The sequence below is a fragment of the Pseudorasbora parva genome, chromosome 6, assembly GCF_024679245.1.
Source record: "Pseudorasbora parva isolate DD20220531a chromosome 6, ASM2467924v1, whole genome shotgun sequence".
In the NCBI taxonomy this organism is placed as follows: Eukaryota; Metazoa; Chordata; class Actinopteri; order Cypriniformes; family Gobionidae; genus Pseudorasbora; species Pseudorasbora parva.
In genome coordinates this window covers 45150569-45167017 of record NC_090177.1, presented here as the reverse complement: position 1 = coordinate 45167017, position 16449 = coordinate 45150569, and the positions used below count along the sequence as shown (strand labels likewise).

The following is a 16449-nucleotide window of genomic DNA, read 5'->3' as shown; positions in this document are numbered from 1 at the left end:
TTTCCATCCAGTGTTTTTACGTAAAATCTCAACATTTGCATAAGAGTATGTGTAAGGAATCATTCGGTTTACTGGCCGTCAGTGGTTCAGTACAGACTCATAAAAGCTGAAGGTGGTTGATGACCTCTAACAGTGACCAAATATCAGTCAAACTTACTGATGTACACTTTAAACGGCATGCATAATGAAGGCAAATGCACAGGAAGCTAACTAATGTATCTGTTCGTTTAAGACACAGTGAACAATCAAGAACTCATGCATAGCACCAGCATAGCACACATAGCAAGTTTTTAGACGTTATTGTCTTCACTAACTTAACTACTTTACCGAATTAACACCATGGTCAATGAACACTGTTTTTATGGTACTTAAGTCTACGACGTTCAGCATTTATCCGACCATGAGTGTGTATTAAAGAGAGGCACACTCACGTCAGAGGCAGCACACAGGAGAAGACCGCTGATGTCCACCAAAGCACAAACACCTCCAGAACGAGCTCCAGAACGCAGCCCCAAGCCCTCTGAGTCTGCGGCCGGCGGGACGGCAGTGAATAAGTAATGCTGTCTGCTGTCTCCGATGACAGATCAGGTTATCTCAGGGCTCAGATGTCCCGCTGCATGTTCTCATCATCCACCCTACTCACATTTAAGCCTTTTTACAGCCATTATGATTTTTGGCATTGTGACATTATATTCGCGAGTTCTCATTATTCAAATTCTCCTTAAAATGCACAAAAAAAATCATCATTCTAATTAACTGTGATATAAACAATAAAAAGTTGCTGTAAAAATTGCTGTATTAAACTTACATTTACACTTATTTTAATTCAATATTAAAACCCCAAAACATTGTGTGAGCATGTGACTGTCTACAGCCTGACCTCACTGGAGCACATACTGTATGAGGAGCTTTACACACACACACACACACACACACACACACACACACACACACACACACACACACACACACACACACACACACACACACACACAGGACAGAGATGTGCTTCATTAGGCTTCTCTAACAGTAGAACAGTTCTTCTAAATATGCAGTATTCAGGAGTCTCAGCTCTACACGTTTGCTAAGTGTCTCTTATCTGACACACTCATGGCAGATATCCCAGAGTCCCACACACACACACACACACACACACACCAGAACCCTCTTCCGACTATAATGATGTCAATCAAAAACTACTAGAACCCCTCTCAGTCTGTAGGATATCGTGTGTAAGAATGTGGCCAAAACTGCGTCAATAACAGGTAGTTTAAAAACTCATTTCAAGAGAAGATAACTTCTATTCAAATGAATCAAATTCTTGGTTACACTTTATTGTAAGGTGTCATTGTTACAGTGTGTTACGTCCCGGGACGTATGTGTATGTTTTATAATTATGGCGTATGTGTCATGTATTGATGTACTGTGTTATTGCCAATGGACCCAACGGCCTGCTGGCAATTGTAGTTTTATTTTGATGTGTGTTCTGCCCTATTTCCTGTGCTCCTGCCTGTCCTAATCTAGGGGATTGGACCTAGCAGCTGCTCATCACTGTCAGGAGGAGCCAGTATTTAAGCAGAACAGGAGAGCGGTCCAGGGAGAGTTTCCTTCTCCCAGGAGCATGAGAGGGTTGTGACGTTGCCAGTCCCAGAGTGTTGCTCTTGTTGTGTTTTAAGCTTAAATAGGTGTCATTGCTGTAGTGTGCAGCTTTTATGTGTTAAGCTTAAACTTAAAACCAAACTTAAATGTGTTGTGGCTGTGTGCCCCGCTTTTAAGTTAATGGCCTGCTATGTTGAAGCAGTAGGGAGACGGGGGCCATTTGTCTTTTGTTCTCATTCTCTCCTGTTCTTGTTAGTAGTGAAGTAAGGTATGCGTGTTGTTGTTAATTTGTATTTATTTTGCGCAGGTTACTTAGATCCTACACCACTAGTTAGTAATCTTGTTTGTTGTTTTGGCCGCACCCGCTCTTGAACATGTTTCCCTTGTGTTACGTTGGATTGTGTTTAGTTTGTTCCTTTAGCACTGTATTTATGTTTTCACTCATTTATTGTAAATAAATCTGTTTAAATCTTACATTGTGTAGTGAGTGCTGGGACTGAGAACGTTCAAACCCTTTTTTTTCTATTAAATATTCTTTTACAAGTTACTTCCCTTTTTCCCCTAGAAATCTAAAATGGGAACGTAACACAGTGTAATTATATATTTTAGTACTGAGTAATAATAACATGTACTTACTATAGGGTTAGGGTAGGATTAGGGTTTGGGTTAATTGCGTGTAAGTATGCATAATTTACTGTTATTACTATGGTGAGTACATGTATTAAGGACGCTGTATACTGAAGTGTTACCAAATTCGTCAGGTAACATCTGATCTGATGGATCACCACTAAAGCAGAGGCAGAACGGGGCTGTTCCTCTCCACAGCGCCCCCAGTTTTACAGAGCAAACCTGTGGTGGAAAAGGGAACTGCAGCCTGCTCGAACTGAGGGACATTGGGGCAGATTTCCGACTGCTTTAAAAAATATATATATATATATATATTGCAAACACATATCTCTTATAAATATAACATTTCCAACAATGTACATATTAAAATCATTTTGCACAATCATAGGACAGAAATGTAAAGAACGTAACAAAAGAGAGAGAGGAAAATATAAATAATACAAAAAAAAATAACAATATCTATCAGATAATAATCATGTTACATGAAAGTTCTCATCATATTTCTTCAAAAAAGAAACACATTTTCTATTATGAATTAATCTTAGTGATTTGATTAAATATTGTACTTCACATTTATAACAGTCAGAATTTTCTTAAGAAACTTAAATAAAACTTTGCCGCCAGGATAAGGAAGTTAACAGTAGATTATAAAGATTAGTTTGGGTTTTCAAAAAGACAAATGCAGATTTCCGACTGCTCGCTTATCTTCTTCACGTTAGCGTATAAACCTCGCTCCAGACAAAGATTCTATCAGTCCACTTCAGCTAAAGTAAGAAACTCTTATTTATATATATAGCACATTTAAACATAGCAAAGCCATCCAAAGTGCTGTACAGAGTAAAGAAAAAATACAGATAAACGTGAAAAACAATAAATAAATCAAGCAAACAGTCAGACAGAAATATAATACTATTAAAATGCTAGGGAAAAAAGATAGGTTTTCCATTCGGCTTTAAAGGTCCTGTTCTTCGCGATTCCATCTTTCAAACTTTAGTTAGTGTGTAATGTTGCTGTTAGAGCATAAATAATACCTGTAAAATTATAAAGCTCAAAGTTCAATGTCTTTATTTAACAGAAGTTCCCTTTCAAAGCCTACAGCGAGCGGCTGGTTTGGACTACACCACTGCACTTCCTTCAGGAATGACGTCACTAGAGCCGTTTGTTGACTAAAGCTCCGCCCACAAGAACACGCAAAATAGGGGGCGTGGTCTCGTTGCTCTCCCCCGTGGAGAAGAGCGCGCATTCAGCGCTGGCATCGCCGTTATGGTAAGAGGCGGGACCTTTCTGGGCAAAGTGCGCTAAGCTGCTGTCCAATCACAACACGGGAAGCGTTGGCCCAATCAGAACTCGTTACGTGTTTCTGAAGGAGGGACTTCATAGAACAAGGAAATCATCAGGCCGTTTTTAGGACAGAGGAAACAGCGCTGTACAGATAAGTCAATTGTGTGAAAAATACTGTTTTTTTTACACGCGAAACATGAACTCATGTTATATTGCACACTGTAAACATAATCAAAGCTTCGAAAACACGCGAAGAACGGGACCTTTAAGAGTATTAATGGAAGGTGCACGGCGGATGTCCAGGGGCAATTGACTCCAGCAACAGAAAAAGCTCTGTCTCCCTTAGCTTTCAGACGAGAGCGAGGGATGGATAAAAGAGCCTTGTCTGAAGGTCTTACAGATCTCCATGAAGACTGTGGAGTCAGAAGGTCTTTAAGATAGCATGGAGATCATGAAGAGCCTTAAAAACAAACTAAAGGAGCTTACATTCAATTCTAAAACACATCGGCAGCCAATGTAGTGAAGCCCTAGTCGGACGGGGTTAGTTTAACACGGAGAGATGGGGTAAAGTCAATATTACCAGAGCTTCTCCGTGATTTTAGTCCCTTCCGAATGTGTCATTACAGACAATGACAAGATTATGCCGACTTTTACCTTCTGGAAAAAGGTCTGGAAAAAATGACCTCAGGTAAAGCTAATTCAGTGCGGATGGACCCGTACATAATCATTCCGGCATCTAGTTTTCCGCGGGTTTGGAGGCTCTTAGGCATTCAGTTCGGCTGTGTCAGAGTTTGATGAATAAATGGCTTGTCTGGGCCTAACTGTTAAAGGTGTTTGCTCATGTGATATCAGGAAGAAATGTATGATAGGGAGGTGACGGCGGTGCGTAAATCAACTTACCGATCCCATTTCTGCTAGTTTTACTGAGATTTCTTATCCTGTGCGAATTGGCCATCAAAATTACACACGTGCTGTGGTAAATCTACATTACTCCCTCTACCTTCTAAAACAATCCTGTCCTTAGGACTTAAAGGGGCGGTGAAATGCTGTTTCATGCATACTGAGCTTTTTACACTGTTAAAGACTTAACTGTAAAAAAAATGTTGATTTTTGTTGGTTTAACTTAAAAAAGTAAGTAACCTGGTTGCCTTAAAATTGTGAGTTTATTGAAATTAAAATTTTGAGTTGAAACAATGAAGGGAATTTGTTTAATAAATAGAAACTCAAAATATTATTGTATCTGAACCACATAAAAAAAAATGATAAATCATGAAAATAGCAATTTTGGCATGTTTCACTGCGTCATCAGAAATAAAACACACACAATTACCCAATATGCTTACAAAATCTTTTAATAATATTTTAATAAAGGTTGTCAAATCTCAAAAAAATTTCATTGTATTAACTCAAAATTTTAATTTCAATGAACTCAAAATTTTAAGGCAACCAGGTAACTTTTTTTCTATATAATTTTTTACACTGTTGGATTCCCATCCTAAACATAGACAAAGTTTCAAAAACTTTTAAGTTTCAAAAACTTGCTACTGCTAAGGTTTAGTCGCATACAATAGTCCATAAACCGAATCATGTCCTCATAAACTGCGAGTAAACACACAGAAATGTTGACAGGCCACTAAATACAGTCCATACCACAGAGACGGACGTCCTGCTGCTGCTGTTTCTCCTGTTCAATTTATTTCAGCCTCCGAATCTGATTCTGGATCATTATCTGTATTAGTTGAATCTGATAGCCATGGTTTATTTAGGGTAACGTTTTCATCTCCACGATTGAGGATGTCAGCTTTCAGAAGCTCTCGTGCTGTAGCTGCGCGCTCGTCATTCTTTAGCTCCGCCCACACGATACGCCTCCAGCCGCTCGGTTTTTTCCAGAAAGACTCGCTACAGCCTATATTTCTTTTATAAATATGATAAAACTAAAGACTTTTCAGAGATATGAAGGATGCAATACTACTCTATAGGTACTCAAGATTGACGTGAGATTGACTGAAACTGAGTGTTTTAAGAGTACATAACAGACCCTTTTCACAGACTGTGATGAAAACGTAAATCCTGCAAAGTTTGGTGCATTTAAAAAAAAATTACATATTAAAAATGTACATGAATAACACTGATATTTTTACTTTTGCATCAAATTACAAAAAAACTAAACAAGGTACTGCTGCTGTGAGGGAGTTTCACAGCGTCTATGGGAGTGATGTAAATGAACATCTTTCTCTCTTTTCTCTGCTGTTATCAATCTCACTCTATTTTTCCCTCTATTTGAAAGTTGTAAAATCACTCTTGTGGAGTTTTTCTTTTGCTATAAATATATTTTATGTATACTCTCATTCACTCAGTAAGTTGTCCTAAAGTAGCATATTAAATTAAGTATAAATACTTTATAAATACTACTTTAAGGGTATCTGAGATAACGTCCTGTAGAAACCTGTCAGTCAACTTTAGAGCGCCACCCTGTGGCTGAATAATGCAAAGATGTTAAACCTCTGACCAAAAGTGTGTCTGCATGTTCAGCGATTAGAATATAAAGCTTACACAATGTTTTATTATAAACTAGAGCCAGCGGTGGAACCACCAAAGACATTGAGAGGGACAGTGTTGCAGTTCCTTTCCCAACGCTCTGTATGTTGTTGTCGGGATGACAAAAAGGCAAATGTTTGTCTGATCTGCCTTAGTGGTCTAGCACTCAATGTCAAAATGATTGAGATGGCCAATCAAATCAAAGTAGGCAGAGTTTACCGATCACAGAAGCAACGACTCAACTCAAATATGGCCGCTTAATTGAAAATATGCATTAAGTGATTCATGTCATTCTTTGCATCATCCTGAAAAAACAAGAAACGTTTCATGTTTTTGCCATTTTAAGCATACAGATAAAAGTATATACACTATATTGCCAAAAGTTTTGGGACGCCTGTCATGAGCTTTAGTGCCATCCCATTGTTAATCCGTAGGGTTTAATATGGAGTCGGCCCACCCTCTCTAACAGCTTCAGCTCTTCTGGGAAGGCTTTCCTCAAGGTTTAGGAGTGTGTTTATGGGGATTTTTGCCCATTCTTCTAGAAGCGCATTAGTGAGGTCAGGCACTGATGTTGGACGAGAAGGCCTGGCTCTCAGTCTCCGCTCTAATTCATCCCAAAGCTGATCTATCGGGTTGAGCTCAGGACTCTGTGCAGGCCAGTCAAGTTCCTCCACACCAAACTCCTCATCCATGTCTTTATGGAGCGACGCTTTGAGCACTGGAGCGCAGTCATGCTGGGACAGGAAGGGGCCGTCCACAAACTGATCCCACAAAGTCGGGAGCATGAAATTGTCCGAAATGTCTTGGTGTGCTGAAGCATTAAGGCCCTGTGTCTACCAAAGCGTTTTTAGCCAGCTGAAAACATTAGGAGCTCTGCTGAAAACGCCTCGCTGTGAGCGCTTGAGAGCGTTTTGGCAGGCAGCACTTTTTTTTTTTTCTCCTCAGTTGAGACTTTTTGCTTGTTATGATACGGAAAATCAGCGGAAATCTTTCTAATGTCACAGGTAGTTTGTTCCTGTATTGATTTTATATAAAATTGCAGATACAATGTAAAGTATTTGCTCTGGCATTTGTTTTAAATCATTTTGTTCCGTTATTATTGCTTGTTGTCATCTGTTGACAACACGCAGAATGTGGCAGTTGGTCTGTGTTGTGTTTGTCCCGCCCCTCCTCCACTGTGATTGGACAGCTGAGTGAAAAGTGACAGGGATGAGCGCTGCGTTTTACTCAAAGTTTAACATTCTTCAACTCTCGGCGATCAGTATAAAACGGCGAGCACTCAGCGCTTGAGTGTGAAATACCTACTCAGCGCCTCATTGCGCTCATGCCATTCTAAAAACACGGCACTCTCATTGAAAACAATTGAAAACGCCAGCCAGCTGCATGAGAAAATGCTTTGGTGTACACACGGTCTAAGAGTTTCTTTCACTGAACTAAGGGGCCAAGCCCAACACCTGAAAAACAACCCCACACCATAATCCCCCCTCCACCAAACTTTACACTCGGTACAATGCAGTCAGGGCGAGTCCCGTTCTCCTGTAACCGCCAAACCCAGACTCATCCATGGGATTGTCAGACTGAAGCGTGATTGGTCGCTCTGAGAACACGTCTCACTGCTCTAGAGTCCAGTGGCGGCTGCTTTACTCCACTGCATCCCACGCTTTGCATTGCTCTTGGTGATGTAAGGCTTGATGAGCTGCTCGGTCATGGAAACCCATCCCATGAAGCTCTCTACACTGATCTTGAGCTCATCTGAAGGCCACAGAAGTCTGGAGGTCTGAAGCTGATGACTCTGCAGAAAGTTGGTGACTTCTGCGCACTGTGACCCTCAGCATGAGCTGACCCCGCTCAGGGATTTTAGGTGGCCTAACACTTCATGGCTGAGTTGCTGTTGTTCCCAATCGCTTCCTCTTTGTTATAATCCCACTAACAGCTGAGCGTGGAATATTTAGTAGTGAGGAAATGTCAGGAATGGACTTATTGCACAGGTGGAAACCTATCACGGCCCCACGCTTGAGTTCACTGAGCTCCTGAGAGCGACCCATTCTTTCACTAATGTGTGTAGAAGCGTCTGCAGGCCTAGAGCTTGATTTATACACCTGTGGCCATGAAGGGATTGAACACCTGAACTCAGGGATTTGTCTATAGTGTATGTGCATATTTGAATGCAAATTAATAAAAATATGATTTGCAAATATTTCAAAATGAGTATTTCCCAATCACTGTTCTGTTTCTTTAAGCTTTATAAAAATTGGTTAATTGTAATTACAGTGTCTTTTAAAATTGTACCCCCTCCCCCATATAACACTAATAGTGTTACCTCAAAAAACATAATTACAATTTATCAATAGCTCAGAAGAGCATATAGCCTTAACTGTATTTACAAGCACATTTCTCTGTATATATTTAACAACATTGTAATTAAAATGTAAAACAAAATAAAAAAAAGATAATTTTTAAGTGTATACCTGAAAATTTCACATGTAATGCAATATGATATATGCAGTTTCTTTTTAAGAATTTACGAAATTTACAAGCAGTTTCTGGGTGAATTGTTTCAAAGTGAATCATACACCATTTTCCCCCCATGTTGCTATCCATGTGATATATTTCAGAGTTAGAATATTCAATGAGAAATATGTAGGGCGAGACTTGATGCTATCCATAGGGAATAGACTGCAGATGAGAAGTGTAAATGGTGCACCAGCACGCGGACGAGCTGCCCTCCTCACACACTCTTTTTTTACAACATTACTTCCTATCATTGGTGTAGACTTCATAATCATAAGAGCTCAATTACTGGATGAACTATTGGTACGATTTTAGCAGCTTTACCAACCACATCCAGGTGAAATCAATAGCTATATGTCTACTGGTTAACGTTATCCCACACGGCCAAGGTGGCATTAGTCAAAACACACACACACACACACACACACACACACACACACACACACACACACACACACACACACACACACACACAAACACAAACTGTGCAAATTGGGTCAATTATCATCCCCATGTTGAATCTCTGCAGTTAGCATGCCAAATGTTTATCACGCACTGCAGACATCTCACACTTACCTTTTGAAAAATGTGCTATTGGGCTGCAGACACAAAAACTGCCAGTAATCCAAACACAGAGCTTTGAATCGGGACATTTTCAGGGCTGAATGCTCAGTCACATGGCAAAATGATCACGCTCCATTTTCACCTGAGAGACGCAAGCCAGAGATGCACGCAGCGGAGGACATGTTACAATGCTGACTGATCTGACAGGTCAAACACACATGACAGTCCAGCAGACTCCCAGAGGTGCTCCTCAACGCCGGTCACATAGGGATGTGTTTTTTTATTGGCAACTTTAGAGAACAAGCGCAGGATTTCCCTCAGCTTTGCCCAGCGAGTGCCTTTCTCAACGCCGTCCATGAAGAGATCTCCACCTATATATGCTCAATGCCGGTTGCCTGGCAACAACATCACTCCTGAAGTTGCGGATGGTTTTCTGGCAGTCCCTGTGTTGTGCTGTCAGAGGCGAGGGACTGCCTCATCCTCAATACTAGTGTGATGTCATGCACATAAGCCTGTGTGTGCTCATATACAGCGCTAAACAGAGTCATAAAGCCCCCTGTGTGCTCATATACTGCGCTACACAGAGTAATAAAGCCCCCTGTGTGCTCATATACTGCGCTAAACAGAGTCATAAGCCCCCTGTGTGCTCATATACTGCGCTACACAGAGACATAAGCCCCTGTGTGCTCATATACTGTGCTAAACAGAGACATAAGCCCCCTGTGCGCTCATATACTGCGCTAAACAGAGACATAAGCCCCCTGTGTGCTCATATACTGCGCTAAACAGAGTCATAAGCCCCCTGTGTGCTCATATACTGCGCTACACAGAGACATAAGCCCCTGTGTGCTCATATACTGTGCTAAACAGAGACATAAGCCCCCTGTGCGCTCATATACTGCGCTACACAGAGACATAAGCCCCCTGTGTGCTCATATACTGCACTACACAGAGACATAAGCCCCTGTGTGCTCATATACTGCGCTAAACAGAGACATAAGCCTCCTGTGTGCTCATATACTGCGCTACACAGAGACATAAGCCCCTGTGTGCTCATATACTGTGCTACACAGAGTCATAAGCCCCCTGTGTGCTCATATACTGCGCTACACAGAGACATAAGCCCCCTGTGTGCTCATATACTGCGCTACACAGAGACATAAGCCCCTGTGTGCTCATATACTGTGCTACACAGAGTCATAAGCCCCCTGTGTGCTCATATACTGCGCTAAACAGAGACATAAGCCCCTGTGTGCTCATATACTGTGCTACACAGAGACATAAGCCCCTGTGTGCTCATATACTGCGCTAAACAGAGACATAAGCCCCTGTGTGCTCATATACTGTGCTACACAGAGACATAAGCCCCTGTGTGCTCATATACTGTGCTACACAGAGACATAAGCCCCTGTGTGCTCATATACTGCGCTAAACAGAGTCATAAGCCCCTGTGTGCTCATATACTGTGCTACATAGAGACATAAGCCCCTGTGTGCTCATATACTGTGCTACACAGAGTCATAAGCCCCCTGTGTGCTCATATACTGTGCTAAACAGAGTCATAAGCCCCTGTGTGCTCATATACTGTGCTACACAGAGACATAAGCCCCTGTGTGCTCATATACTGTGCTACACAGAGTCATAAGCCCCCTGTGTGCTCATATACTGCGCTAAACAGAGACATAAGCCCCTGTGTGCTCATATACTGTGCTACACAGAGACATAAGCCCCCTGTGTGCTCATATACTGCGCTAAACAGAGTCATAAGCCCCTGTGTGCTCATATACTGTGCTACACAGAGACATAAGCCCCTGTGTGCTCATATACTGTGCTACACAGAGACATAAGCCCCCTGTGTGCTCATATACTGCGCTACACAGAGACATAAGCCCCTGTGTGCTCATATACTGTGCTACACAGAGACATAAGCCCCCTGTGTGCTCATATACTGTGCTACACAGAGACATAATCCCCTGTGTGCTCATATACTGTGCTACACAGAGACATAAGCCCCTGTGTGCTCATATACTGTGCTAAACAGAGACATAAGCCCCTGTGTGCTCATATACTGCGCTAAACAGAGACATAAGCCCCCTGTGTGCTCATATACTGCGCTAAACAGAGACATAAGCCCCCTGTGTGCTCATATACTGCGCTACACAGAGACATAAGCCCCTGTGTGCTCATATACTGTGCTAAACAGAGACATAAGCCCCCTGTGTGCTCATATACTGCGCTACACAGAGACATAAGCCCCTGTGTGCTCATATACTGCGCTACACAGAGACTAAAAGCCCCTGTGTGCTCATATACTGTGCTACACAGAGACATAAGCCCCTGTGTGCTCATATACTGCGCTACACAGAGTCATAAGCCCCCCGTGTGCTCATATACTGCGCTACACAGAGACATAAGCCCCCTGTGTGCTCATATACTGCGCTAAACAGAGACATAAGCCTCCTGTGTGCTCATATACTGTGCTAAACAGAGACATAAGCCCCCTGTGTGCTCATATACTGTGCTAAACAGAGACATAAGCCTCCTGTGTGCTCATATACTGCGCTACACAGAGACATAAGCCCCTGTGTGCTCATATACTGTGCTACACAGAGACATAAGCCCCTGTGTGCTCATATACTGCGCTAAACAGAGACATAAGCCCCCTGTGTGCTCATATACTGCGCTACACAGAGACATAAGCCCCTGTGTGCTCATATACTGCGCTAAACAGAGACATAAGCCCCCTGTGTGCTCATATACTGCGCTACACAGAGACATAAGCCCCTGTGTGCTCATATACTGCGCTACACAGAGTCATAAGCCCCCCGTGTGCTCATATACTGCGCTAAACAGAGACATAAGCCCCTGTGTGCTCATATACTGCGCTAAACAGAGACATAAGCCCCTGTGTGCTCATATACTGCGCTAAACAGAGACATAAGCCCCCTGTGTGCTCATATACTGCGCTACACAGAGACATAAGCCCCTGTGTGCTCATATACTGCGCTACACAGAGACATAAGCCCCCTGTGTGCTCATATACTGCGCTACACAGAGACATAAGCCCCCTGTGTGCTCATATACTGCGCTAAACAGAGACATAAGCCTCCTGTGTGCTCATATACTGTGCTAAACAGAGACATAAGCCCCTGTGTGCTCATATACTGCGCTAAACAGAGACATAAGCCCCCTGTGTGCTCATATACTGCGCTAAACAGAGACATAAGCCCCCTGTGTGCTCATATACTGCGCTAAACAGAGACATAAGCCCCCTGTGTGCTCATATACTGCGCTACACAGAGTCATAAGCCTCCTGTGTGCTCATATACTGCGCTACACAGAGACATAAGCCCCCTGTGTGCTCATATACTGCGCTACACAGAGTCATAAGCCCCCTGTGTGCTCATATACTGCGCTACACAGAGTCATAAGCCCCCTGTGTGCTCATATACTGCGCTAAACAGAGACATAAGCCCCCTGTGTGCTCATATACTGCACTACACAGAGACATAAGCCCCCTGTGTGCTCATATACTGCGCTACACAGAGTCATAAGCCCCCTGTGTGCTCATATCCTGCGCTACACAGAGTCATAAGCCCCCTGTGTGCTCATATACTGCGCTACACAGAGTCATAAGCCTCCTGTGTGCTCATATACTGCGCTACACAGAGACATAAGCCCCTGTGTGCTCATATACTGCGCTAAACAGAGACATAAGCCCCCTGTGTGCTCATATACTGCGCTAAACAGAGACATAAGCCCCTGTGTGCTCATATACTGCGCTAAACAGAGACATAAGCCCCCTGTGTGCTCATATACTGCGCTACACAGAGACATAAGCCCCCTGTGTGCTCATATACTGCGCTAAACAGAGTCATAAGCCTCCTGTGTGCTCATATACTGCGCTAAACAGAGACATAAGCCCCTGTGTGCTCATATACTGTGCTACACAGAGACATAAGCCCCCTGTGTGCTCATATACTGCGCTAAACAGAGTCATAAGCCTCCTGTGTGCTCATATACTGCGCTAAACAGAGACATAAGCCCCCCTGTGTGCTCATATACTGCGCTGTTTAAAAGGATCCCATCTCTCTTCTCTACTTTAGACCAACACAGCCAATACTTGCGAACAGCAGGGCTCTGCATCATGACCTCTTCCTTAGCAGGCAAAGAACCATCAGACATCCACTTATGAAGAACTGAAAGGTCTGGGTCAGCTAACTGTTCTTCCCTAAGACGTTTCGAGGCCCAGGGGCTGCAGCCAGTTTGAGGAAGGACCTGGGTTGTCATCATCAATTTCATTAACATGACTGGGAGTGTTAGTGCGACTACCCACATTCTGACAGTTGAGAGAGTGTGTGCGCCTTACCACTAAGGGGATAACATCATCAACATCTTCTTCGAATCTTGCCCATTGATGGTGGAGCTTCCGGCAGAAGGGACAGCCCTTGCATGGCAAGCTATCTAGCTCTCCTCCTGCTTGTTTACAGTCACAAGTTTCCTCATTCAGAGTCTTTCGGGACAGAGCATTAGCATTGGAATGATGTGTGCCAGGCCTATGCTCGATGACAAAATTGTACTGACTGAGTTCTTCAAGCCATCTAGCCAGTTGGCCTTCTGGTTGCTTAAACCTGCATAGCCAAGTTAGACTGCTGTGATCCGTCCTGAGTATGAAGTTAGACCCCAGCAAATAGTGGCAGAATTGTCTTGTGAATCTGCTAGGAGTTCATTACGTGTGACACAGTACCTCTGGTGAGCAGGTGTGAGGAGACAGCTGGCAAATGAGATAACTTTCTCTTCCCCCCACTGTAACTGTGAAAGCACTGCTCCTATGCTCTGGTTGGATGCATCGGTGTCCAGGACAAACTGTCCTGATGTAATTTCAAACACCAAGATAGGTGCAGTTGTGAGACTCCTTTTAAGGTGTTCAAAGGCCTTTTGCTGCTCTTCTTCCCAGGAGAAGGGAGTCCCTTTCTTGAGTAGAATTGTCAAGGGTGTAGTGATTTCAGAAAACTTGGCAACAAACCTCCTGTAATAGTTGCAGGGGTCTTCCAGTCCTTAACTTCATTAATAAGGGCTGGAGTGGTCTTGATTCCTTCTCCACTCACAACATGACCAAGAAACAGGACTTCATCTCTTAAGCCTAGTTCACACTGCCCGATTTTTGCCCTGAATTTGAGTCGCCGACAGGTTTTGTCAAATCGCAGACAAATGCCCGAGATCATAGGCAAATCGGTGCACGTGCACGCGAGTGACAATCACGCAGTGTGAATAATCAAAGACGCGATCAGAGAGAATCGGCGACGAGTTGCCGATGCCGGTGAGATATTTGGCATGCTAAATATCTGGACCTGTCGGCGATTGAAACTCCTGCTGTGTGAAATTCAACCTGCTGAGTTCTGACTGAAAATGACATCGGCGATGACCGACAGCCAATGAAAGAGTAAGATACAGGGCGGCGGGAGGTTCGGGGAGGACTTGTAGAGAAGAATATCAGTATTTTAATAGATATATTTACAATTCTATCAAACATAAACAAAGCCCAAACATTTGCACGTCCAGCCGCAGCAGTAGCACATTACACAATTGTTTATTTACCTCAAACTGTCTTTGCAGAAAACAATCCTGGCTCCCTCTATCTCTCCAACAATTTCTTCCGTCATAATCTTTATTTCTTTTTCTCCACAAATCAGCGCACATACAATTTGAAGCAAACGTTGTGCAGTTTATCATTTTTAATAACAATTCCAAGTCTCGCGCGAGAACTCCGGTCTGACGCACGTGTGATCTCGCGTTGTTTACTTGTCACTTCGCACGTGTAGTTGGGAAACATAGTTTGCGCACCGGAGAGAGAGAGTTGTTGGCGATTCTTCCTCTTGTTCAGTCATGCAGTGTGAACTCGTCTGTCGTCAAACCATCGTGAGGTGTGAACACAGCAGTGACTGAATGATACCCCAAAAAGTCATGCAGTGTGAAAAGAGCAGTGACCCAACGAGTTTGAAAATTGTGCAGTCTGAACTAGGCTTTAGCAGCTGGCATTTTAAGGGCTTCAGCTTCAGTCCATATTCCTGCAACCTCTGAAAAACCTCTGCGAGGAGATCGATACACTGTTCCACATCTTCACAGTTCTTCTTGATTATGTCATCCAGTCCAAAAGTCATTCTGGTGTACTCATACAGTCCATACCTCGTTACAAAAGCAGTCTTGGATCTGTCTTTTTGATTCATTTCAATCTGCCAATATCCTGACTGTAGGTCAAGTGTCGAGAATGTCTTTTCACCACCCAGCACATCCAGGCATTCCTCTATTTTTGGTAGGGGATATGCATCCTTGATGGTAAGATCATTAAGCTGGCGATAATCTATGCACCAGCAGACACCACCATCCTTTTTCCTTACGAGAACAATAGGGGATGCCCATTCTGAGCTAGAGGGGACAACAATACCTGAATCAAGCATTTTCTTGAGATGCGTTTCCTCCTCATTCCTGAACCCTAAAGGGGTACGTCGTACTTGCTGTTGAACAGGCTTAGACATTCCTGTGTCTATGCTGTGCTGCAGAGCAGAGAACATCCCAAGATCATCATCAGTTGCTGCAAAAACTGCTTGGTATTCACTCAACAGAGCCACTAACATCTCCCGTTGCTGTTCAGTGAGTGTTTCGCTTGCAGAAGTAAACAACTGTCTGAGGTGTTCTAGAAGGTCAAGAGCGTTTGGTGATGACACCCTTCTTATGTTGTGCTCATCCGGAGGCTCATTGTCAGGGTCTTGTGGCATTGAGTCCCCTTTTGCATACAACTGACTGCCAACTGGAACTGAGTTAGCTCTCTCTCCCTCCTCTTGAGTGTCAGGATATGCCTCGATGAGCACACCTAAACAGACTCCCCGTAATAAGGGTCTACTGGAAGCTGTAACATTGCACAGCCTGACAGGGATCCTCTGGTCCATGTTAATGATGCCTGAAGGCACTCCATCAGCCAGACTAACAGGCTCTAGAACAGCAGGGAGTTCTGGTTTCGGGTCCTCTACCACACCCCAAACTAGACATTCACACTCTGGCGGCACAATCACTCTCTAATATCACTCTTGAAATGGCATAGTCTGGCCCCTTCCCTTCAGATATATAGGCTGGGATGAGTTCAGCGCCCATGAAAACTTTACCAAAGGCATGTATGGTGAAATCAGCAGCTTTTAATAAATCTAAGCCCAGGAGCAGGGCATCACGAATTGGTGCAATGCAAAAGGTCCACTCCAACACTTTTGTGCCAATTTTGAATTCCACTTTCACGCCACCTGTTGCTGACATCTCCCTTGCCGTTTCTGCATTTCG

At 43.3% G+C, this 16449-nt stretch overlaps 1 protein-coding gene across 4 annotated transcripts in view; it reads right to left on the bottom strand.

Moving 5' to 3' along the window:
* iqsec1a (IQ motif and Sec7 domain ArfGEF 1a) overlaps positions 1-16449 on the bottom strand; it is a 238640-nt gene that overhangs the window by 60013 nt on the left and 162178 nt on the right. Inside the window, exon 1 of one of the 4 annotated variants that reach the window (XM_067447009.1) lies at positions 9133-9524. The exons of the other annotated variants lie outside the window; for them this stretch is intronic. Within the exon in view, the coding sequence (XP_067303110.1) occupies positions 9133-9209 (77 nt within the window). The 5' untranslated portion in view covers positions 9210-9524. Of the gene's footprint in view, positions 1-9132; positions 9525-16449 lie in introns of those variants that run through there. 4 annotated transcript variants of the gene reach the window in all.